Raw genomic sequence first — 23,961 nt, forward strand, 5'->3', positions numbered from 1 at the left:
GAAAATCCACAAATACATGGAGGCTCAACAACACACTCTTAAACAACGAGTGGGTCAAAGAAGAAATTGCAAGAGAAATTAGTAAATACCTCGAAGCGAATGATAATGAAAACACAACATATCAAAACTTATGGGACGCAGCAAAGGCAGTGCTAAGAGGGAAATTTATTGCCCTAAATGCCTATATCAGAAAAGAAGAAAAGGCAAAAATGCAGGAATTAACTGTCCACTTGGAAGAACTGGAGAAAGAACAGCAAACTAATCCCAAAGCAAGCAAAGGGAAAGAAATAACAAAGATCAGAGCAGAAATAAATGAAATTAAAAACATGAAAACAATAGAGAAAATCAATAAGACCAGAAGTTGGTTCTATGAGAAAATCAATAAGATTGATGGGCCCTTAGCAAGATAGACAAAAAGAAGAAGAGAGAGGATGCAAATAAATAAGATCAGAAATGGAAGAGGAGACATAACTACTAACCTCACAGAAATAAAGGAGGTAATAACAGGATACTATGAACAACTTTACGCTAATAAATACAACAATTTAGATGAAATGGACGGGTTCCTAAACCAATCACAAGTAAAGAAATTGAATTGGTCATCCAAAAGCTTCCTAAAAAGAAAAGTCCAGGACCAGACGGCTTCACATGTGAATTCTACCAAACATTCCAGAAAGAATTAGTACCAACTCTCCTCAAACTCTTCAAAAAAATCGAAGTGGAGGGAAAACTACCTAATTCATTCTATGAAGCCGACATCACCCTCATACCAAAACCAGACAAAGATATTACAAAAAAAGAACACTATAGACCAATCTCTCTAATGAATATAGATGCAAAAATCCTCAACAAAATTCTAGCAAATCGTATCCAACAACACATTAAAAGAATTATACATCATGACCAAGCAGGATTCATCCCAGGTATGCAAGGATGGTTCAACATAAGAAAATCAATTAATGTAATACACCACATCAACAAATCAAAGCAGAAAAATCACATGATCATCTCAATTGATGCAGAGAAGGCATTTGACAAGATTCAACATCCTTTCCTGTTGAAAACACTTCAAAAGATAGGAATACAAGGGAACTTCCTTAAAATGATAGAGGGAATATATGAAAAACCCACAGCTAATATCATCCTCAATGGGGAAAAACTGAAAATTTTCCCCCTAAGATCAGGAACAAGACAAGGATGTCCACTATCACCACTATTATTCAACATTGTGTTGGAGGTTCTAGCCAGAGCAATTAGACAAGAAAAAGAAATACAAGGCATCAAAATTGGAAAGGAAGAAGTAAAACTATCACTGTTTGCAGACGATATGATACTATATGTCGAAAACCCGGAAAAATCCACAACAAAACTACTAGAGCTAATAAATGAGTACAGCAAAGTAGCAGGTTACAAGATCAACATTCAAAAATCTGTAGCATTTCTATACACTAGTAATGAACAAGCTGAGGGGGAAATCAAGAAACGAATCCCATTTACAATTGCAACTAAAAGAATAAAATACCTAGGAATAAATTTAACTAAAGAGACAAAAAACCTATACAAAGAAAACTACAAAAAACTGTTAAAAGAAATCACAGAAGACCTAAATAGATGGAAGGGCATACCGTGTTCATGGATTGGAAGACTAAATATAGTTAAGATATCAATCCTACCTAAATTGATTTACAGATTCAATGCAATACCAATCAAAATCCCAACAACTTATTTTTCAGAAATAGAAAAACCAATAAGCAAATTTATCTGGAAGGGCAGGGTGCCCCGAATTGCTAAAAACATCTTGAGGAAAAAAAACGAAGCTGGAGGCCTCGCGCTGCCTGACTTTAAGGCATATTATGAAGCCACAGTGGTCAAAACAGCATGGTATTGGCATAAAGATAGATATATCGACCAATGGAATCGAATAGAGTGCTCAGATATAGACCCTCTCATCTATGGACATTTGATCTTTGATAAGGCAGTCAAGTCAACTCACCTGGGACAGAACAGTCTCTTCAATAAATGGTGCCTAGAGAACTGGATATCCATATGCAAAAGAATGAAAGAGGACCCATATCTCACACCCTATACAGAAGTTAACTCAAAATGGATTAAAGATCTAAACATTAGGTCTAAGACCATAAAACAGTTAGAGGAAAATGCTGGGAGATATCTTATGAAACTTACAATTGGAGGCAGTTTTATGGACCTTAAACCTAAAGCAAGAGCACTGAAGAAGGAAATAAATAAATGGGAATTCCTCAAAATTAAACACTTTTGTGCATCAAAGAACTTCATCAAGAAAGTAGAAAGACAGCCTACACAATGGGAGACAATATTTAGAAATGACATATCAGATAAAGGTCTAGTATCCAGAATTTATAAAGAGATTGTTCAACTCAACAACAAAAAGACAGCCAACCCAATTACAAAATGGGAAAAAGACTTGAACAGACACCTATCAGAAGAGGAAATACAAATGGCCAAAAGGCACATGAAGAGATGCTCAATGTCCCTGGCCATTAGAAAAATGCAAATCAAAACCACAATGAGATATCATCTCACACCCACCAGAATGGCCATTATAAACAAAACAGAAAATGACAAGTGCTGGAGAGAATGTGGAGAAAGAGGCACACTTATCCACTGTTGGTGGGAATGTCAAATGGTGCAACCACTGTGGAAGGCAGTTTGGCGGTTTCTCAAAAAGCTGAATATAGAATTGCCATATGACCCAGCAATACCATTGCTGGAAATCTACTCAAAGGACTTAAGGGCAAAGACACAAACGGACATTTGCACACCAATGTTTATAGCAGCGTTATTTACAATTGCAAAGAGATGGAAACAGCCAAAATGTCCATCAACAGACGAGTGGCTAAACAAACTGTGGTAGATACATACGATGGAATATTATAAGACAGGATAAACTTATGAAGCATGTAATAACATGGATGGACCTAGGGAACATTATGCTGAGTGAGTCTAGCCAAAAACTGAAAGACAAATACTGTACGGTCCCACTGATGTGAACCGACATTCGAGAATAAACTTGGAATATGTCGTTGGTAACAGAGTCCAGCAGGAGTTAGAAACAGGGTAAGATAATGGGTAATTGGAACTGATAGGATACAGACTGTGCAGCAGGACTAGATACAAAAACTCTAAAATGGACAACACAATAATACCTAATTGTAAAGTAATCATGTTAAAACACTGAATGAGGCTGCATCTGAGGGATAGGTTTTTTTTTTTGTTGTTGTTGTTTTTCTGTTTTTTGTTTGTTTTTGTCTGGTTGGTTTTTTTTGTTTGTTTTTACTATTATTATTACTTTTATTTTTTTTCTCTATATTAACATTCTATATCTTTTTCTGTTGTGTTGCTAGTTCTTCTAAACCGATGCAAATGTACTAAGAAACGATGATCATGCATCTATGTGATGATGTTAAGAATTACTGATTGCATATGTAGAATGGTATGATTTCTAAATGTTGGGTTAATTTCTTTTTTTCTTTTTTCCGTTAATTAATAAAAAAAAAAAAATTCTCCCTGTGTACTGCTATAGCTGCACCCACAAATTTTTATCATGTGTTTTCATTTTGTTCAATTAAAAATATTTTCTATTTACCCTTGTGGAAAAAAAAAAAAAAAACCACAATGAGATATCATCTCACACCCACCAGAATGGCCATTATAAACAAAACAGAAAATGACAAGTGCTGGAGAGGATGCGGAGAAAGAGGCACACTTATCCACTGTTGGTGGGAATGTCAAATGGTGCAACCACTGTGGAAGGCAGTTTGGTGGTTCCTCAAAAAGCTGAATATAGAATTGCCATACGACCCAGCAATACCATTGCTGGAAATCTACTCAAAGGACTTAAGGGCAAAGACACAAACGGACATTTGCACACCAATGTTTATAGCAGCGTTATTTACAATTGCAAAGAGATGGAAACAGCCAAAATGTCCATCAACAGACGAGTGGCTAAACAAACTGTGGTATGTACATACGATGGAATATTATGCAGCTTTAAGACAGGATAAACTTATGAAGCATGTAATAACATGGATGGACCTAGGGAACATTATGCTGAGTGAGTCTAGCCAAAAACTGAAAGACAAATACTGTATGGTCCCACTGATGTGAACCAACATTCGAGAATAAACTTGGAATATGTCGTTGGTAACAGAGTCCAGCAGGAGTTAGAAACAGGGTAAGATAATGGGTAATTGGAGCTGAAGGGATACAGACTGTGCAACAGGACTAGATACAAAAACTCAAAAATGGACAGCACAATAATACCTAATTGTAAAGTAATCATGTTAAAACACTGAATGAAAAAATAAATAAATAAAATAAAGAAAGAAAGAAAGAAAGAAAAATCTAAAGTTGGTTCTTTAAAAAGAACAATGAAATTGTTCAGCAAGAATGCTGAAGGAAAAAAAGAGGACAGAAGCCAGAAATGAAAAGGGAGACACTACTGCCGACCACATTGGAATAAAAAGGACTCTAAGAGGACACTATGCAACTATTTGCCAACATGTTAGACAACACAATGAAATGGACAAATTCCTAGAAACACACTGTGATGGTCATGCTTCTGGTGTCCCCTTGTGATGATGCCCAGTTGTCTGGTCAGGCAAGCACTGGTCTGACCATTGCTGGAAGGATATTTCGTGGCTGGGTGATAAACTGTAAGGCTGATATATTAAATCATCAGCCAGCTGACCACAGCTGTGCCTGATTACATTTAGGATCAACTAAGGGCAAATGAGATAATCCAATCAGTTGAAGACTTAAGGAAGAAGAGAGGCATTTTTACTGCTTCTTCAACCAGTAAGCCTCTCCTACGGAGTTCATCAAGACCCTCAGTCAGAGCTGCCAGCTTCACAGACTGCTCTTATAGCTTTTGGACTCTTTCATTGCCATGGCTGCATGAGACACCTTTACAAATCTCATATTTTCAGGTATCTCCTATTGTTTCTGTTTCTCTAGAGAACCCTGAGTAACACACACACACAGATTACCTATACTGACCCAAGAAGAAACAGAAGATCTCAACATACCAATCGGAAATACAGAGACTGAAGCAGTCATCAAGAACCTCCCAACAAAGAAAAGCCTCGGACCAGATAGCTTCACATCTGGTGAATTTTACCAATCAGTGACTGGAAAAGTATTTGCAAGCCCCCTTCGGGGAATGGTGAGAGTGGGGAGAAATCCAACTTCCCCAAGTTGAATTCCTGATATTCTCACAAGCAGTGTGGACAACCAAAGCTATAGGCTGAGCCCCCAGTCTTGGAGTTTGTTCACATGAAACTTAACCCCACAAAGGATAGGTCAAGTCTACTTAAAATTTAGGCCTAAGAGTCACCCCCAAGAGAGCCTCTTTTGTTGCTCAGATGTGGCCTCTCTCTCCAGCCAATATGATGAGCAGTCTCACCACCCTCCCCCTCTCTGCGTGGGACATGACTCCCAGGGGTGTGGACCTTCCTGGCAAAATGGGACAAAGATCCTGGAATGAGCTGAGACTCAGCATCAAGAATTAACACCAATCCTGTAGGAGCCAGGGTTAATGGAAAACCTGCGGAATTTATTGGGCACAACTGGCTTCGGAGTGGCATCGGCAATAAACTGTGGAGACTGTTATCTGCTTTATTGGAGGACAGTCTAAGAAGGAGAGAATGTTTGTTTTTTCTTTTTCTCTTTTTACTTTTTTTATTAATAAAAAAATTAACAAACAAAACATTTAGATATCATTCCATTCTACATATACAATCAGTAATTCTTAATATCGATAGTTGCATATTCATCATTTCTTAGTACATTTGCATTGATTTAGAAAAAGAAAAAGACAACAGAAAAAGAAATAAAATGATAATAGAGAAAAAAAAACTATACGTACCATACCCCTTACTCTTCACTTTCATTTACCACTATTTCAAACTGAATTTATTTTAACATTTGTTCCCCCTATTATTTATTTTTATTCCATATGTTCTACTCTTCTGTTGATATGGTAGCTAAAAGGAGCATCAGACATAAGGTTTTCACATTCACAGAGTCTCATTGTGAAAGCTATATCATTGTTCAATCATCATCAAGAAACATGGCTACTGGAACACAGCACTACATTTTCAGGCAATTCCCTCCAGCCTCTCCACTACCTCTTGAACAAAAAGGTGGTATCTACTTAATGCGTAAGAATAACCTCCAGGATAACCTCTCGACTCTGTTTGGAATCTCTCAGCCATTGACACTTTGTCTCATTTTACTCTTTCCCCTTTTGGTCCAGAAGGTTCTCTCAATCCCTTGATGTTAATTCTCAACTCATTCTAGGGTTTTTCTCAGTCCTTTGATGCTGAGTCTCAGCTCATTCCAGGATCTTTGTCCCATGTTGCCAGGAAGGTCCACACCCCTGGGAGTCATGTCCCATGCAGAGAGGGGGAGGGTGGTGAGACTGCTCATCATATTGGCTGGAGAGAGAGGCCACATCTGAGCAACAAAAGAGGCTCTCTTGGGGGTGACTCTTAGGCCTAAATTTTAAGTAGACTTGACCTATCCTTTGTGGGGTTAAGTTTCATGTGAACAAACTCCAAGACTGGGGGCTCAGCCTATAGCTTTGGTTGTCCACACTGCTTGTGAGAATATCAAGAATTCAACTTGGGGAAGTTGGATTTCTCCCCACTCTCACCATTCCCCGAAGGGGGCTTGCAAATACTTTTCCAGTCACTGATCAATGTTTGTTTTTTCTTAAGCCCCAAGGTCTTGTTAGCTATCTCTTTTATGTAGGGAATAATATACTGATAAGTAGGCACTCTGTTTTATCACGAAATGTATGCATGCTTTTAGTCACCTAAACCCTGCACTATATAAGCAGGAACTAGTTAAGAATAAAGTTGTCTGTTGTCTGTTATGGCCAAGCTTCAGACACCCTGAACCCGTCTGTCTCTTTCTTTTTTTCTGGCTTTCTTTCTTTCTCACCATTCCTTAATATCTTTCGAGCTCTGTTTCATAGGAAGCAACACAATCCAGCTCAAATGCTTCCAAAAAATTGAAGAGGAGAGAATACTCCCTAATTCATTCTGAGACCGACTTCACCCATATATCAAAGCCAGATAAAGACACAAGAAAATAAAATCACAGACCAGTATCTCTTATGAATATAGGTGCAAAAGTCCTCCACAAAATACCAGCAAACCAAATCCAACAGCACATTAAAATAATTACACACCATGAACAAGAGGCATTTATCCCAGGTGTGTGGGTTTGAGAGGATTATGTACCCTAGAAAAGCCATGTTTTAAGCTGATCCATTTTGTGGAGGCAACCATTTCTTTTCATCCCTATTCAGTCCTGTTGGCTGGAAACTTGATTAGATTATTCCCACAGAGATGTGGCTCACCCAATTGTGGGTATTAACCTTTAATTAAAGGGAGATATGACGCCACACATTCCAGGTGGGTCTTGATTACCTTACTGGGATCCTTTAGAAGAGGAAGCGTTTTTTGAAAAAGCTTTAGAACCCCAGAGCCCAGGCAGCCAGAGACCTTTGGAGATGAAGAAGGAACATGCCCCCAGGGGAACTTCATGAAGCAAGAATATGTTGCCATATTTGCCATGTGCCTTTCCAGCTGAGAGAGAAACCTGAACATCATCAACCTCCCTTGAGTGAAGGTAACCTCTTGTTGGTGCCTTAAATTTGGACAATTTTAAAGACTTGCTTTTATTTGGACATTTTTCACAGAAAAAATTATAAACTTGCAACTTAATAAATTCTCCCTTTTAAAAGCCATTCTGCTTCTGGTATATTTCATTCTGGCAGCTAGCAAACTAGAACACCAGGTAAGCAAGGTTGGTTTAACATAACAATATCAATTAACATAATATAGCATATTAATAGAATAAAGGTGAAAAGACACATGATCATTTCAAATGATGAAAAAACGTCATATGACAATATCCAGCATCCCTTCTTGATACCAAACACCATATTTTTTTTTTTTTTTTTTTTTTTTTTTTTTTTTTTTTTTTTTAAAGGAAAGACAGAGAGAAGGAAGGAAGGATAGAAGGAAGGAAGGGAGGAAGAAAGGGAAACATCTTTTAAACATTTTCTTGTTTTATTGTATTTTGTTTCTCCGTTTTTGTTACATGGGCTGGGGCCGGGAATCGAACCGAGGTCCTCCGGCATAGCAGGCAAGCACTTTGCCCGCTGAGCCACCGCGGCCCGCCCCAAACACCATATTGAGTGAAGTAATTCAGACACACACAAAAGGACATAGATTATATGACCTCACTGATATGAAATAATTAGAATAAGTAAACTCATAGATGCACAACCTGGAATACAGGTTGCCAGGGGAAGGGGCTGGGTGGGGAACATGGAGTTAAGACTGAAAAGGTAGAGTCTCTATTTGGGGTGATGGAAATGTTTTGGCAACAGATGGTGGTGAAGGGAGCACAGCCTCGTGAATGTAATCAACAAGACCAAATGATCTATTTGAATGTGGTTAAAAGGGGCTGTATATATGATAACAGACTAAAACACTTTTTTAATTCCATGGAACTGCACAACACAAACAGTGAGCCCTAAGTGAACCCGTGGACTATAGTTACTAGTACAATTATAAAATGTGCTGTCATCAGTCATGACAAACGCCCCCGACCAGTGCAAGGTGCTAATAAGCTGGTGCACGGGAACCACCCTGTATTTTGTATATCATTGCTCCGTAAACCCACAACTTCTCTAATAAAAATAAAAAGAAGAAGAAGAAGGAAAGAGAACTAGCACCTGTTAAGCAAGGCCATAAAAAAACAGTGGCACGTATATTTATACAAAGAGGAATAGTACTCAGCTGTGAAAAGGAATGAAGCCCTGATGCACCCGACAACATGGGTGAGCCTTCAAGATATCATGTTGAGTGCATTAAGCCAGGTACAAAAGGACAACGATGGTATGACCTCACTTATATGAAATAATGAGAACATGAAAATTCATAGCCAGATATTAGAATACAGGTTCCCAGGGGGCGGGGAGGGGGCATGGGTGGTGAGGGAATAGGGGGTTAATGCTTAACTGGTAAACAGTTTCTGTCAGGGGCAAGGACACCCTTTGGTAAAGGATGGTGGTAAAGGTAGCACGACACTGCGAATGTAATTAACACTGACTTGTAATTTGAAAATGATCAAAATGGGAAATTTTAGGTTATATATATATGTTCCCAGAATAAAAAAGAAAAGAAAACAGAACTGTACAACACAGTGAATGTTAATGGAAATTCTCGACTATAGTTACCAGTATAATGATAAAATATTATCTCATCAATGCAAACAAAAGTACTACACTAATGCAAAGTGTTGATAATAGAGAAAGTTGTGTTAGGGGCAGGAGTGAGATAATAAAGGGACTCTGTACTTTCTACATGGTTTTTCTATAAACTTAACAACTTCTCTAAACTTCTCTAATAAAACAAAAAAAATAAACCAACTGGTGGGTTGTGACCAGTGTTTCCTCTTCCTTTTTTTGAACAGACAGAAGCGGAAATTCCGGCATGCATCGCCCAGAGGGAGTGTTAAGCATGTTTAATGAAGCTTCCACTTTCGGGCGACACATGCTACAGAATCACTGCAAACAGCCTCTGCCACTGCAGGCACGTCCTGGTGGAACTGGGAGCCACCAGGGCCCTCCAGCTCTGAGAGCTCCCCACCTGCAAGCCCACAGGAGATGTGTGCTCCTTCTTCTCCACAGCACCCCATGATGTGGGGACCAGGGCGACCTGGAGATCTCCACAAAGTTATCTCACTGACCTCCTGCCCCGCTGGCTGGCTTAGGAGGCCCCTGCCTAGACAGGAGTGCTTCAGGAGATGGGCTTTCTGGGAAGGGCCTCGGATGGATTCCACAGACCCCTCTATCCCTCCTGAACCTGAGGTATCTAAAAGGCTGAGATGAAGGGGCAACAAACAGAAGGCTGGGCTGGGCTTATCAAGCTGGAGGAATCAACGCCTAAGGCTCACCACCTCACACCCACCTGAATGACTATTATGGAAAAAAAAAACAGAAAATAACATGCGATGGTGAGGATGCAGAGAAATAAATAGGAACCTTGGTATATCGTTGGGGGGGAACATGAAATGGTGCAGGTTCAGAGGAAAACAGCTTGGCAGCTCCTCAAAAAGTTATGTATAGGATTACCATACAACCTGGCAATCCCACTTCTGGGTATATAGCCCCCAAAACCCTAAGCAGGGACTCAGATACTTGGATACCAGTGTTCAATGCGGCATTATTCACAGTACCCAAAAGGTAAAAGCACCCCAAGTGTCCACCAAGAGAAGAATGGAAATACGAGATGTGGTCTACCCATACGACGGAGTGTTACTTGGCTGTACAAAGGAACAAAGGCACGTCTCTCTCAGGCATGCCCACACTAACCCCTTAAGGTATACTTTCTCTTCAATAAATTTTCCTAAAAAAAAAAAAAAAAAAGCAATGACATTCTGAACCATGCTGTACATGGATGAATCTTGAAAACATCACATTGAGTGAAACATGCCAGACAAAAAGGGAAAGATACCATATGATTCCATGTGGATGAATAGAGCTAAAATACGCAAATTCATGGAGACAGAAAGAGCACAGGCCACCAGCAGAGAGGACAGAGGGATTGGAGAGTTGAAGTACACTGGTCTGGACTGTCTTTTGTGGGTGGTGGGAAAGTTCTGGCCCTGGATGGTGGGGACTGACAAGGCGGTGAACCCCACTGAACCGCGTGCTCAGGAGTGCGGCAGACGAGAAGGTCCAGGCTGTACACAGGGTCCCGTACTTCAAAAAGGGAGAGACTACAGAGAAAATAACAAATGCAATTCACTATCCAAGACTGGAACTATAGAGAGGAGAAAAGGCCTAAAGGACATTATTGAGACATGTGAACACATTGGAAGGCAGACTACAAGCTCTGTATCAGTGTTACACTGCTGAACTTGATAACTGTACTTGAAGTGCGGACCTAAGTGAGCCTCCTTGTTCCTAGGAAATGTACACGGAGGTATTAAATGTTCAAGGAGCATGAAATATACAACCTACTCTCAAATGTTTAGAAAACAGAGACAGACGGACAGCTGGATGGTCAGAAACATGGAATGATTCTGCATACATGACAAAATGTTAAAGTTGGTGGACCTGGGTATCTTGGGGGGAGCGGGAGGATATGTTGCTGTTCTTTGCATGGGATTTATATTTTTGCAACTGTCTTGTAAGTTTGGAAGTGTTTCGAAATAAAAGGTGAAAAACAAACAGAAAAACCCACAACATGTGATAAAGCAAATGCAAAACAAGTCCAGCACAGAGCGTGGGTGGTGAGCCTCCACGTGCAATTCCTCACCTTTCCCGACCGACCGCTTCCGTTTGTAAAGTGAGCTGCTGGGGGAAGGGGCCACAAGGCTCAGCGACAGTCCCTGCACTGACGCTGAAGGAAGAGGAAGTCGGTCAGGCTGGAAACAGGCCAAAGAACTGGGCCATCACAGAGATGAAAGGTATTCACGGCTGCATTTGTCACAGTGAAACGTGGATATAACCTAAACGTCCACCAGGAGGAGAGCTGGTCACATAAATCATCGCACTGGGATCCCACAAGCTGCCTCAGAACAAAGGGTGGTGCAAAGGCACCCCTGATGACACAGAGGCCTGGCAGGTCCAGAATTTCTACCCAAAACGCGTACAAGGGGGTGGCGTCCATCTTTTCACCATAATCTAACAAACTACGGCCAACATTCAACCCTTGCTCACTCTGGCCAGGCCCTGCGTGTGGTTCCACTTGCACCATCACAGCCTGTTTCATGGGGGAAATCAAGGCTCAGAGACGCTTGGCTCAGAGACCCAAGTTCAGCGACAGAGCTGGGAATTGGGACTTGGATAATTCGGCTCCAGACCGTGGCTCTCGAGTCAGATGCCAGCTGGCCTTTACGAGGATCAGTCCCTCTCTGCCCTCTGCTGAGGAACCGGGGTTCACAGTGGGCTGAGAGTGTGGCCCCGACTGCCCAGGAGCATCTGGTTGAAACTTAGGAGACCAGGAAACCACCCCCTCTTCTCCCCCAGACCCCCAGCTATCAGCTGATCCAGCTCCCAGGGGCAATTACACTCTGGCCCTCCAGAGGGACAGAAGGAAACACTTGGCCCCCTTTCCTGCAGTAATCACTAAAATTGGAACATCTCCCCCCACCTTACCCCCAGCCCACCACAGCCAACTTCAGTTCTCTTCCTGCCTCGGGCCCCAGGCTCAATGCCAGTAAGACATATCCCCATTGAAGGGGTGGAGAGGGTCAGGACACTGGAAGGTCCAACCCCACCTTCTCCTCTTTTAGGCTGCCTCTTTCAGGGAGACTTCCCTGACACCCCCCAACCCCCACTTCCTCCTGCATCTCAGGACCTCCCCCACCCCTCAGTCAAAACCAGGTCACCCTGGATCTTGTCTATGGAGATAGAACCTACCCACCATGGTGCCCTAGAGCCCTGCAGGTTGTGATGTTCTGAGCTCTATCTCTGCAGCTAAAGGGCACACCCAGGCTGCAGTTTCCCCACCTACAAAAGGGGTGTCACCACTGGACTGCTGGAGGACTCAAGATCGGACTCACAGAGGCCTGTCATTCCTCAGCTTGCACAGGAGGGAGCCCAGAGAGGGCAAGCTGCGCTCACCAGCCACACAGCTCTCCATTCCCCTCACACACTCACTCCCTTCCCTACAGCTCCCCAACCCTGCCCCTATACCACCCCAGCCATGCCTTCCTTTCCTTCAGTACTCTCTCCCATCTCCTGTCCTGCCTACTCACACCATTCAACCCAAGGGCAAGGGCTTGGCTGGTCTGGGGCCCATCTTCCAAGAGGTACTCGAGGCACCTGTGTTGAACAAATGCTGCTCCCCCAGCTGAGCAGCAGACCTCCACAAGGAAGCTGCCGTGCCAGCTGCAGCAGGGCTGGCAGGGGTCAGGGGTGGGGGCAGGCCATGGTGAGGGAGCCAAGGTGTACAGAGATGGTCTGCCCGGCCCAGTCACTCTCCTGGCCCTGGGTGCACCGCGGGGAGCCAGGACTGGGCCAGGCGTGATCCCCAAGCTGAGCTCTGGACCACACACGCCTCCCTCCCAGCCCAGATGTCACACAGAGGCTGGGAAGTGGCAGTGGCAGGGAAGGTGGCAGTGTCATTCTGTTTTCTCCCTTAAGGGGTTCTCCCACTCTCTGCTAAGCTGGTCACGTGAGTGATGGGTGAGGACGTGGAGGAGGTGGGAACCAGAAAGCCAGGGCTTCTTCAATAGGAGGGTCAGAGAACAGCCGAGCCCTTGCACCCTGCTCTGTGCACAAGGAAAGGGCTGGGGCAGCCGCCCAGGACATCCCTCCCCACCTGCCTTCTTTACTGGGCTCTTTGGCACTCCAGAAGCACAGGCCGGATTGCAGGACTCCACACCAAGATTAAGAAGCTTACACCAGGTCTGCTCTCCCCAACAGCAGTGACTTCCTCTTCCCTTAGCCCTAGGGAATTCCAAGGCTTCACCACAACCTGTAGGGCCCTACAAAAATCTCCTTCCCACAATGCCTGACTTAGCTCACCCCCTCTACAGTCCAAAGGCAAACCTTTCCACACCCTCAACCTCTCCCTTCCTCACCATCCCCTAAACACCCAGCCACTGCCTTCTAACATCATTTTCCTGCTTGTCCTCCTTATTTTCTCTGCCCCTCACTAGAATGTCCACCCCACAGGGTGGGGCCCTGCACCTGTGGTGTTCCCTCTGCACCCCCGGGGCTTCTGCAGAGCACACAGTAGGGGCTTGGCAGTGACTTGCACAGCTGAGTGACTGCAGCAGAGAGGAGGTACAGTCCCTGGCTTCAGTATCTGTGAGGAATCCAATCCCCCAACAAGGCGACAGCACAGGACACTTGGGTGGCTGAGCGGGGCTGCGATCTGGTAGGGACCCCTGCTGCCCACCCCCCAGCACCCTCCTTCCAGGCGCTTCCTGACAACATGGGGCCAGGCTGGCCCTGAGTGGGGCCCAGGGGCCCCAGCAGGAAGCAAGGTCGGCTGGGTCCTGGAGGGGAAGGCAGACCCTGCCGCATAAGCGCGGGTCGCAGCAGAGTGGGGCAGTGCCTGCTGGTGCGCAGAGAGAAGAGCTCAGATGTCAGCCACCAGGAGTGCCCCCCCCACGAGCATCAGCCCCGGGAGGCTGCCCAGCAGCACCCCCTGACCATCTCTCAGAAGAGAAGCCCTTTTCCAATGCCCTGCAGATACTCTCAGTGGGGAGGGTGGAGGGGAGCTGGACAAGGCCAGGCTGCCTGGGGAAGCCCCGTCTGAGCCTCAGTTTCCCACATGGAACATAGCTGCACAACAGAGAAAACAGAGACAAGGAGGCACGTAGCCCTGTCCACGCCAGACTCCTGGAGGGGCCGTTTTTAAGGATCCATTGATTCAAGGAGGCTGGCCCTGAGCTGAGCTGGGCCCCTCCACCAGCTGGATTCCTCCCTCTCCTCCCCTAGAAGCCCAGGCCGAGCCTCAGCATCCCGGAGCTGGGTGACTTCCCCACTGCCGGCGCCCCCTCCCCAGCTGCAGGGAGCACTGGGAACCCAGACCAGCTTCCTTGTTTGCAGATGCCAAAGCCGGTTCTGGCAGGCCCTGGGCATTTCAGCAGCCACCCGGCCCCCACCAGCACAGAGAGAGCCCTCCCTGCCGCCACCCACCCAGCGCTGGGGTCCTGGCACCCACAGACCCTGGGAAAAAGAAGCCTTTTGGCAGAGGGGGCTGGGGTAGCAGGCTCTGGCCTCAGTTTCCTCACATCTCCCTCCTCAGAGGGTGACAAGGAGGACGAGCTGGCATGAGGGGAATCCTCAGGAGTGGGCCATGTGCCTGCCAGGGACAAAGATTTTCTGCAGCAGCCAAAAGTACGCACAGCCTTGTGGGAGAAAAGACAGGAGAGGAGGCAAGAGCCACACAGGCGGCCCAGCTCCATCCCTGAGAGCAGCCAGCACTTCACTCCCTGAGAGCGTGCAGCAGCCTCTGTGAAACCTCTCTCTCTCACATGTGCACCTTTCAGCCACGCAAGCTGTGTGTGTTTCCTGGGTCCCGGCCTCACCACGCTGCTCCCCTGCCTAAACACCCTTCCCTAAGCCTCCAAGCCTGTTCTGCTTCCCTGGGGGGAGGTCACAGCCTTCAACAGGCCTTCTTTGACCCCCTCCATCAGCCCAGAGGCCCTGCTGGCCCTGCTCAGGCAGTGTGGGCAGGCCCTGGGGCCCAGCAAGCCCTCCCAGGACGTCTGCCATCAAATGAAGGAATGAAACGGGCCCTTATCCAGACATGGCCCTGCCAGTCCCCCTAGGCCCCTTTCCGCCCAGGGCCTAGCTGGGGTCAGCGAGTGGACAGGCAGTTTCCTTCTGGAGGGCTTCTGCTCTCTCCCTAGGACCCACCTGGTTTTCCTGCCTTCTTGAGGTCTGGGCTCCTCAGGGAGGCCCCAGCACCAGTCCTTGGGGTCCGGCAGACCCCTGCCCAGTCACCCACACTCACATCCTGCTGCCAGTCTCTCAGGTCAAGAACCAGAGCCACAAGACAGCAGGGCCTGGTTTGGTCACTGCTTCCCCTACCCGCCAAGGAGCAGTTACAAAGAATCAAGGGCTGCAGCCTAGGGGTACACTGCTCTACCACCCCAAAACAGGACCCCCCTGAGGTGACCAGCAAATCCCCCACTGCGGACGTACCCTCAGCCCCCAGAGGTGTCACAGAAGGGGGCCATAAGGTACACACAGCCACCTCCCGGGCACACACCAGGAAGCAGCACCTCTCAGACAGGCTGGGTCCCCTCAGGCCTGGCCTCCCGCAGGGTCTCCAAGTCCTCAGTCCCTACCCCACACAGACCAGGTCACACGCCTGCTGGCCTCTTCCAAGGATGGAGAAACAGGGCGGGGGAAGAGGGGGCTTCTGCCGAGAAAACGCACCTTCACCAGCCCCTCCTCCAGGAGAGAGTGAACCAGACAGTACAAAGTGCTTCGGGCAGCACTGCAAGGAAAAGGGGGAGCCTTTCGTGTGGCTCCCTGGGTTCCAGGCTCCAGCCCTTCCCTCAACAACAAAACTTCCCCACAAACAAAACAGGACCATGCAGAGCCCTGCACTGGGGCCGCTCTGAGGCACGCTCCAACCCCACAGGCCCAGCTTGGGGGACTAGGGCATTGTACGGAGGGGCTCGGCCCTGCAGCTTCTCCCAGGGTCTCCCCGACCCTGCTCCCACCTCTGCAAAGAGTGGAGCCACCAGGCTGACTCCTGGCAGCAGGAAGACGGGCTCCACCATCCCCAGACCTGGTCCTGGCAGGAAGGCTGGGAGGAAGGGCTCAGCACAGCCACATCTGGGAAACCCTGAGAACCACACAGCTCAACAGGCTCCGTTCACATGGGACTTTTCAGAGCCTTTAGCAGACCAGGAAGGGAGCACAGTACTTCCCACACTTGTGAGGCCCTGAAGCCCCCCTAAAGTCCTGAGCATCTCCCAGTTGGGGACACACTGCCATGGGGGATGCCGACAGCCCAGCTGGCATTCCAGCTGGTCCCTGGCTATCTTATTTCTCCCCCAAGCTGTGGTTTCCTCACAGAAAGCCCAGACTGCCCGAGTACACAAGGTTTTAGAGAAAGGGGTAGGTGCTGGGTAAAAACATCCCACCGGGGAAGCAGGGCTGAGGTGCTGAGCCAAGACTTATCGAGCACCTACTATATGCCAGGCCCTGTACTGGGCAAAGAGATCAATGTCCCTGCCTGCGAGGCACTGACATTCTAGTAGGGAAAGGGCCACACCACGTCACGTGGGCTGCGGAGGAAGGGCGCACATGGCCGGCAGGCACAGGGTCAAGGAGGCTGCCACGGGGAGTGGGCCCTGGTGGGTGGGCAGCAGGGAGGTGTCCCAGGCAAGGAGGACCGTGAGCATAAAGGCTCGGAGGCGGGACAAACGTGCTGGGTTTGCGCGAAGGGAGGGAGATGGCGGCGGAGGCCAGGCCAAGGAGGGGAGGTCCCAGAGGTTGGCAAGGCCCCAGAAGGCAAGCCAGGAAGCCTCAAGCAGGAGGCTAAACTGTCCTCCGAAGACAGGGAGCCCTGGAGCCAGGAACTGAAATCACCTCTCCTGCTCCTCCTGAGCACAAGGATGGGCCTGGGATGCCTGTGCTGTCCTCACTCCACACCGGCGAGTCCCTGGTGCCGGGGTTGACAAGGCCCAGGGCCCTGGGAGCGGTGGGGTTCACCCACAGGCCACCACACTTCCTGGTGGCAACAGTCATAGGTAATATTTAAACTAAGCCAGTTAAAAGTAACAGCTACCCAGACCGGTCTGAACAGGAGCAGCCCTGGAAGGATCATGTGGTGTCCCAGCAATCCCAGGGAGGCTGAGGCCCAGCGTCAGGGTCATGACTCTGGACTCTGGGCTCCACAGGAGGAGGCTACCATGCCGGGACCAAGGGGGGCATCATGGCCACAGGGGGAAAACCACTGTCACCCCATTTCACAGATGAGAAAACAGAGGCCCAGAGGGAGCCGCTCACCTTGGATCCTGGCTAGTGAAAGCAGGCAGCCGGCTGGCACCCATGATCTTTACCCAAGGCTTTCCTGTCCAACAGCCAGGCTCAGTGAAATCCCAACTACTCGGAGCAATCAATGCAGCCCAGCATAGCACCCCACAAGCCCCAGCAATCAGTCTCCCACCCTGCACTCACGTCCTACTTCCCGTTAGCAAGGCGTCCCATCTTCCCCTACCCACCCACCTCTGCTGTTCGTGCTCCCACCAGGGCTTCCTGTTGGACTCCCCCGACACTCGGCAGCCAGCAAGCAGGCCACTCCTACACCCCCCCAGGCCAGCCCCTATCCCCCCCTGCCTGGTGCCATAACCACCTCTCCCTGGCCTCTCCAGCCCCTGCCTGGAATGTTCTCCTGGGCCCCTGGCCCCAAGGTAGATGTAGATCTGATGCCTTTTATGCTCTCCTACAACCCCTGTGCTTTCTCCTCTCAGCACCCCCGGGGCGGCCCCAGCTGCCTTCCCGCCACGAGGCAGGAAGGCATTCATCTGGAGCAGTGAGAGACTGGAAATGTCGGGTCAGGTGGGAAGAAGGGTGATGCGAGGCTGGGCACTCCAACAGTGGATGCCCCTGAACACCTGCCCCCCTCCCCTGCACCCAACAGCAAGTCCTGGTGGCATGCCCTTGGGAAAATGCCCAGGATCCAACTATGTATCCATCTCCACGTGGCCACCCCAGTGCCAGCTGCCCCCACCATGCACTTGGGTACCTGTCTCTGCCTCCGCCCTGGCCCCTGTGCCCTCTCCAGCAGGAGTCACATGGACCTGGTCAAGCTCCACCTCAGCCTAAGGCCATACTCCCCAAGAGTGGCTGAGAGGCACAGATCTTGCTTTAAGGCTGACCACCCCACTGACCATTCCTTGGGTTCCCAGGCAAGTAGCTTCAACTTTTGAGACCTGTCCTTTAAAGTGGAACAACAGGAATGAAGATTTTACTGCTAACCCAGGCCAGGCCCTGGGCAGAGCTATGCACCCTCAACCCCACCCTCGGTGCCTGGCTGGGCCTACACACGCCACGTGCCATCCCCCTAAGGGAATTTCAGTTCCTCTGGGCACTGCTGCCTCGGGATCTTCATGCCAGCCCCTCTCTGCCAGGAAGGGTGCCCCTCCACCTGCTACATCCCAACACACCTGCCAGCCTCAGCTGGGAGATCACGTCCTCAGAAGCCCGGATGCCTCACCCCTTGGACACAGTGAGTGGGGCTCACCCCCAACCTGCGCATGCCCATTCTCTGAAGGTGGGGCCTGCTGGGCCCACACCATCTCAACCCCAGCCCCATACTGATGGGCGTGCTGGGCGGGCAGCCAAGGGGTGGCCTCCTGCCACGACACGATTGCGTGAACTTTCAGTGCAGGAAGCCAGCTGGTCACCAAGCAGGCAGTTTTAGGGCACCCTGTTTGGCAGATGGGCCAGGTGCCATTGTCAGGCACAGGTACTGAGATAATGTGATTTTCTCAGAGACCGACAGAGGTGGGGCTACAATTGTCATCACTGTCCCAACAGGGGAGGAGCCTGGTTCCTCACTAGGGCCCAGTCCAGGGGCCTGGATTCGAACTTGGGCAGTCTTGGCTCCCAGCCCCAAACCATGAGGGCAGAGGTTTCCCTGGTGTGGACAGGGGCCAGATATAGCACACCTGGGGTCTCATCAGCAATGCTGATTCTCAGCCCCCCACTTCCCCACCCCCCACCCCACTCCTCCACAGCCTCCACACTCCTGCTGAAAACTATGGCCAACCTAGCTCCCAACTCAGAGGATCTGCAGAAACCTCTGAAAACAAGGCCCCACCATGGCCCCTTCCATGATTGGACACCAGAACCCTACTGGAGCGTCCACGGCATGTGACACTGATGAGAGCACAAAGAGGAGAGCCAATTAGCTATCACTTCTTGGTGGAGTCAGGCACCCCCACCCCCACCCCTGCAGCTGGGCTGGGCAGTCAGGAGAGCAAGGCAGTGCACATGGCTGGCGGCTGAGACCTGGCTCTGAAGTCGGGCCACTTGGTGGCATGTCCCAGGCAGGCTGGGAGGATGGGTAACCCAGATTGGCCTCAATTTCCTCATCTGCAAAATGGGGAGGTGTCAGTGGCCTCCCCAGTGATGGGATTTAACAGGGCCCTCTGGGGAGGCTGGCATGCATCCCACAGTGGTCCCCACAGGAAGAGGCCAGCATGCTCAAGGGAGCCCAGGAGGGTTTCAGGCAGGAACAAATGCCCATACCAGGTCATTCAGGGAAGAACATAAATGAATCGAAGCCAAAGGTTTGGTCTCTTCCCAGAGCCAATATCGTAATGAAAAAATGGTGGGGAGTGCTGCTCTAGTTAAGAGAAAGGACACCTGACCAGGCAGTGTGCACAGCACAGAATGTGCAGCTGGAAAACCCGCCAGAGAAGGTGTCTGAGGTTGTCCAGGAAGCACGTGACTATGGGCTGGGTGTTTGAGAATATTCTGGAATGATTCATTTCCTTGGGCGTGATTCAGTGTGGTTCCTGTGACAAAGGAAGGACACTGTCCTTATTTCACTGAAGCATTTAGGGCTCAGCTGTCACCACGTCTGCCCCACATTTCAAAAGGTTCAGTAAGATGTGCCATCTCTGATATAGGCAGAGAACATGGCAGCCTGGAGGGTCACAGTCATCGCCTCTTGTGTGGATACGTGGTGTCACTGAACTGTGCTTCAACTTCCCTACACATGTGGAAAACGCGTGTTCAACCCAAACCACAGCCCAGGACCTGGGGTTTCCGCCTCTGCCCCTGGCTCCTCCGGGAACCCCCAACCAGGTGCTGCTGGAGCTGGAGTCCCACCCGCCCCGACGGCAGGCCGCCCTCGTACCTGTTTTTGAGAAGATGAGCTGCAGGATAAGAGGCCGCCGGGTGACGATGCCTGACCCGCGGGGAAGGAAGTCTCTGTGAGGGGAAAGGAAGAGCAGTTACTCATGCGTCTGGCTGGTGGGGCAGGAAGTGTGACCACAGGCAGCGGGGCCACCCTCTTGCCGTTTGGGCAGCGTCAGCAAAGACACCAACCCCGGCCGGGGACCAGGCTGCAATCTAGCCTCAGAGGGTCCCTCGGGGAGACGACTTGATGGAAGCGGGGTGGAAACAGACTTGCTTCCCTCCGGCTGGCTGTGCCCGGGCTGCTCTGAGAGCTCGGCCCCAGCTCATCCAGAAGGCCCTTTCCTTCATAAACATCTTGGCCATCTCCCCCAGACTAAAACAAGATCAGTATTTTTTATACATGTATATATTTTTAATTAATATAACCCTTTCTAAAGCAATGAAAACACTCTAAAATGACTGTGGTGATGACTGCACAACTCTACGATCATACTAAGAGCGACTAACGGTAAAAAATAAAAATGAAAACATAATAATATAATGCCATACGTATGATACAAAAACAGAATTAAAGGAAAGTCATTGGAAATAAACTATGCTGTATTTCGTATCCAGAAAAGAAAATCTACATTGGCAGAAAGCAGACGGGTGGTGACTGGGGGCTGGGAACGGGGATGGACTGTGAACCGACGAGAGGAAGTGCTCTGCAGTGATGGAAACATCGTAAAAATGGATGATGGGGATATGTGCACTATTCTGTAAATTTTCTAAAAAAACAATGAATTTGAAATGGGTGAATTTCATAGCATGTAAATTATTACTCAGTGAAGCCCTCTAATGACATATCTTCTTTATTATGTAAATACTCAGCACAACCACTCTAGAAGATGTGAGGAAGTAGTGTGCACTGACTGAATACACCCAGATCCAGGGAACGGAGGAGGCCCAGGAGCCACACTGTCCCGCAGGAAAGGAAACCTTAAGAACCGGCCTGTCCAGTCTAGCAGACTCCTTGTTATTTTATGTAAAATGGAGCAAGTTTCCAGGCTGAGGGAATTTCAGGCAGGGCTCGCACCCGGACGAACATCCGGATTGTCTGAAGTCTGTGCACGATGCAGGACAGCTGGTACCGGGCGGTGTGCTGTCCCAGGACAGCTGGTACCGGGCGGTGTGCTGTCCCAGGGCGGCTGGTACCGGGCGGTGTGCTGCCCCAGGGTGGCTGGTACCGGGCGGGGTGCTGTCCCAGTCGCAGATCCCCGACCAAGTGCCGCTGGGGCAGCCTGCCCAGCACCGTGAGAGCCCCAGTGCCTCAGGGAGTGCCCTGTCTGGATTAGGATCCCCTGGTGGGCCATGGAGGGTGTCACCTGGGCTAGGTGTTGGAACCCTGGGGACGTGTTGGACCAATGGGCAGACTGAGGGTGGAGGCCGGCCTGTCCCACGCCCCACCCGGCACAGCTCTTGTACCCGGGCCTACTGGTCAATAGGCCATGCTTAGACAGCAGTGCCAGCATGAGCAAGGCAGGGGGCCGAAAAAGAAGGACCCGCAGGGAAGAACTGACAGGGGTCCAGTGGGGGAGTCCAGCCATGATGATAAGGCTGCTTGTCACATTCTTGAAAGCAAGGCTGCCCCATGGGGGTTAAGAGACAGACAGATTATATGAGTGTGTGTTAATCACGACCCTCTGGTTGCCACAAGGGCGAGAATGGGAGCTGCAGCCAGGAAAAAGCCATCTGCGGGGTCCAGGAGGGGGGACTGGGGCAGAGTGGCAGGAACACAGAGGACATAGACAGACCCTGCACAGAGCTGAGGGTGGTTTAGGAGGGGGACAGCTGTGACCTGGGGGAGGACCAGAAGGAGAAGACCGGGAGAGGAACTGAGCAAAGGCAGAGACAGCCTGGAGAATCCACGCAAGCCCCAAGGGGCGGCACAGCCAGACCCCCATACCCCGAGTGCAACGGGTCATGTGTGCTCCCGAGAGCTCAGGGTACAAGTGCTGCATCTGACGCTGACACTCGGAGTTGGCCCATCATTCCCATTTGGCAGACTACGGTCACACACTCGTTCCCTCCAGACTGGGTGGAGGTACTGGGGACACAGACGCACACAGTGTGATGGGCGCAACGGGGCAGGAGGAGCCAAGAAGGCACTGTGGCAGTGAGCAGGCATGGGGGTTAGGAAGAAACGGACCAAGGCGGCACAAGTCGCAGGCAATCTGGAGAATGGGGGGTCCCTGCAGCGGAGACAACGAGGAGGTGGGCACCGTTACTTGGCCCAAGGCAGCTTCACTTGCTCCCTCCAGATGGCATCTGTGTCCCAAGTGCCCTGCCAGGTACTGGGGTCCATCACATGGGGGCCCCTGCTTTATTGAGCTTGTCTGCTCTGGGCATTACCAATGAAGCTGCTGTGAACATGCCTGCGTGCACCCTTCTAGGGCCATGTGCCCTTGTTTCTCTTGCTGAGTCATGGTGGGTGGCCTCAGACTTTAACAGGCAAAACTAGTCTAAGGTGATAGAAATCAGAGCAGCGGATCCCCTGGGGGAAATGACCGCAAAGGAAACTTTCCGCAATGACAGTTCTCTACCTTGATCTGTCTGGTAGTTATGAGAATTCATTCATAAAACACCACCACCACCAAGGTGTGTACTTCAGATTTATGAGATTTACTGCATCTAAGTTAAACTCTTAATAGAAGGTCACAAACGCTAACAAATTCAGGAGGACATGCTTGTGGAGATAAAAATATAAAAAATGAACACACTGTTAAATCTGTCCATGGATTATAATCTTATTAGTTACCCAATAATAACAGCTCAGGTGTGAAGAACTCGAAAGCCTGTCAATGCGGGTCTCGGAGATTCACTGCACATTCTCAAACATCTTTCTGCGGCATGCATGTGGATTACTGAGTCCAAAACATTACTTTAAAAAAGAATAGCGAAAGCAAAAGAAGAAAAGATAAAATGACATTAAAAAGCACAACCAACAGCTAGGGAGCACACGCTGGGCCAGGCCCAGGGCAGAGAACCTTCTGCGGGTCGGCCCATTTGGCCTTGACGAAAATCCCCAGGACCCGGATGTTAACTCCATCTCCCGGGGGCAGCTGAGGCCCCGGACCTGACCCCTCGGGCCACCAGCAGCTGGGTGGGAGACGCGGGCTGCTGTCCAGACCAACGAGGCTTTGCACAGCCGGCGTCTGCACGGGCTGCACTGTGACTGCTCTGGGCCCGGCCGTGGTGCCAGGCACCGTGGGGACAATGGTGATGCCACAGAAGTCACCAAAGTCCAGCAAAGAACAACAGACAATCGGAGCCTTGGAGGACCAGAAGCATGCGGGTGGTGCCCAAGAAAAGCCAGAGAGCGCTGGGGCCAGGCAGGAGAGGCCGTCTGGGGGGGCTGGGGGTGGCGGCAGGGAGGGGAGCTGAGGGGACAGCTGGACCGAGGGGCCCAGAGAGGCCTGGGCAGAAGAGCGCGCACCCTGGGGCTTCCGGCGTGGGAGGAAGCTGCCCCCCAAGCAGCTCTGCCTAGAACCCTGACTGTCCACTTATCT

At 49.3% G+C, this 23,961-nt stretch overlaps 1 protein-coding gene across 12 annotated transcripts in view; it reads right to left on the reverse strand.

The window, feature by feature from the left end:
- The window catches only part of DNM2 (dynamin 2), a 99,202-nt gene that overhangs the window by 50,878 nt on the left and 24,363 nt on the right, over nucleotides 1-23,961 (reverse strand). For all 12 annotated transcript variants that reach the window (XM_077121805.1, XM_077121798.1, XM_077121802.1 and 9 more), the window contains exon 2: nucleotides 20,412-20,485. In XM_077121805.1, coding sequence (XP_076977920.1) covers nucleotides 20,412-20,485 — 74 coding nt within the window. The remainder of the gene's footprint in view (nucleotides 1-20,411; nucleotides 20,486-23,961) is intronic.

Source organism: Tamandua tetradactyla, chromosome 11 (assembly GCF_023851605.1).
Source record: "Tamandua tetradactyla isolate mTamTet1 chromosome 11, mTamTet1.pri, whole genome shotgun sequence".
In the NCBI taxonomy this organism is placed as follows: Eukaryota; Metazoa; Chordata; class Mammalia; order Pilosa; family Myrmecophagidae; genus Tamandua; species Tamandua tetradactyla.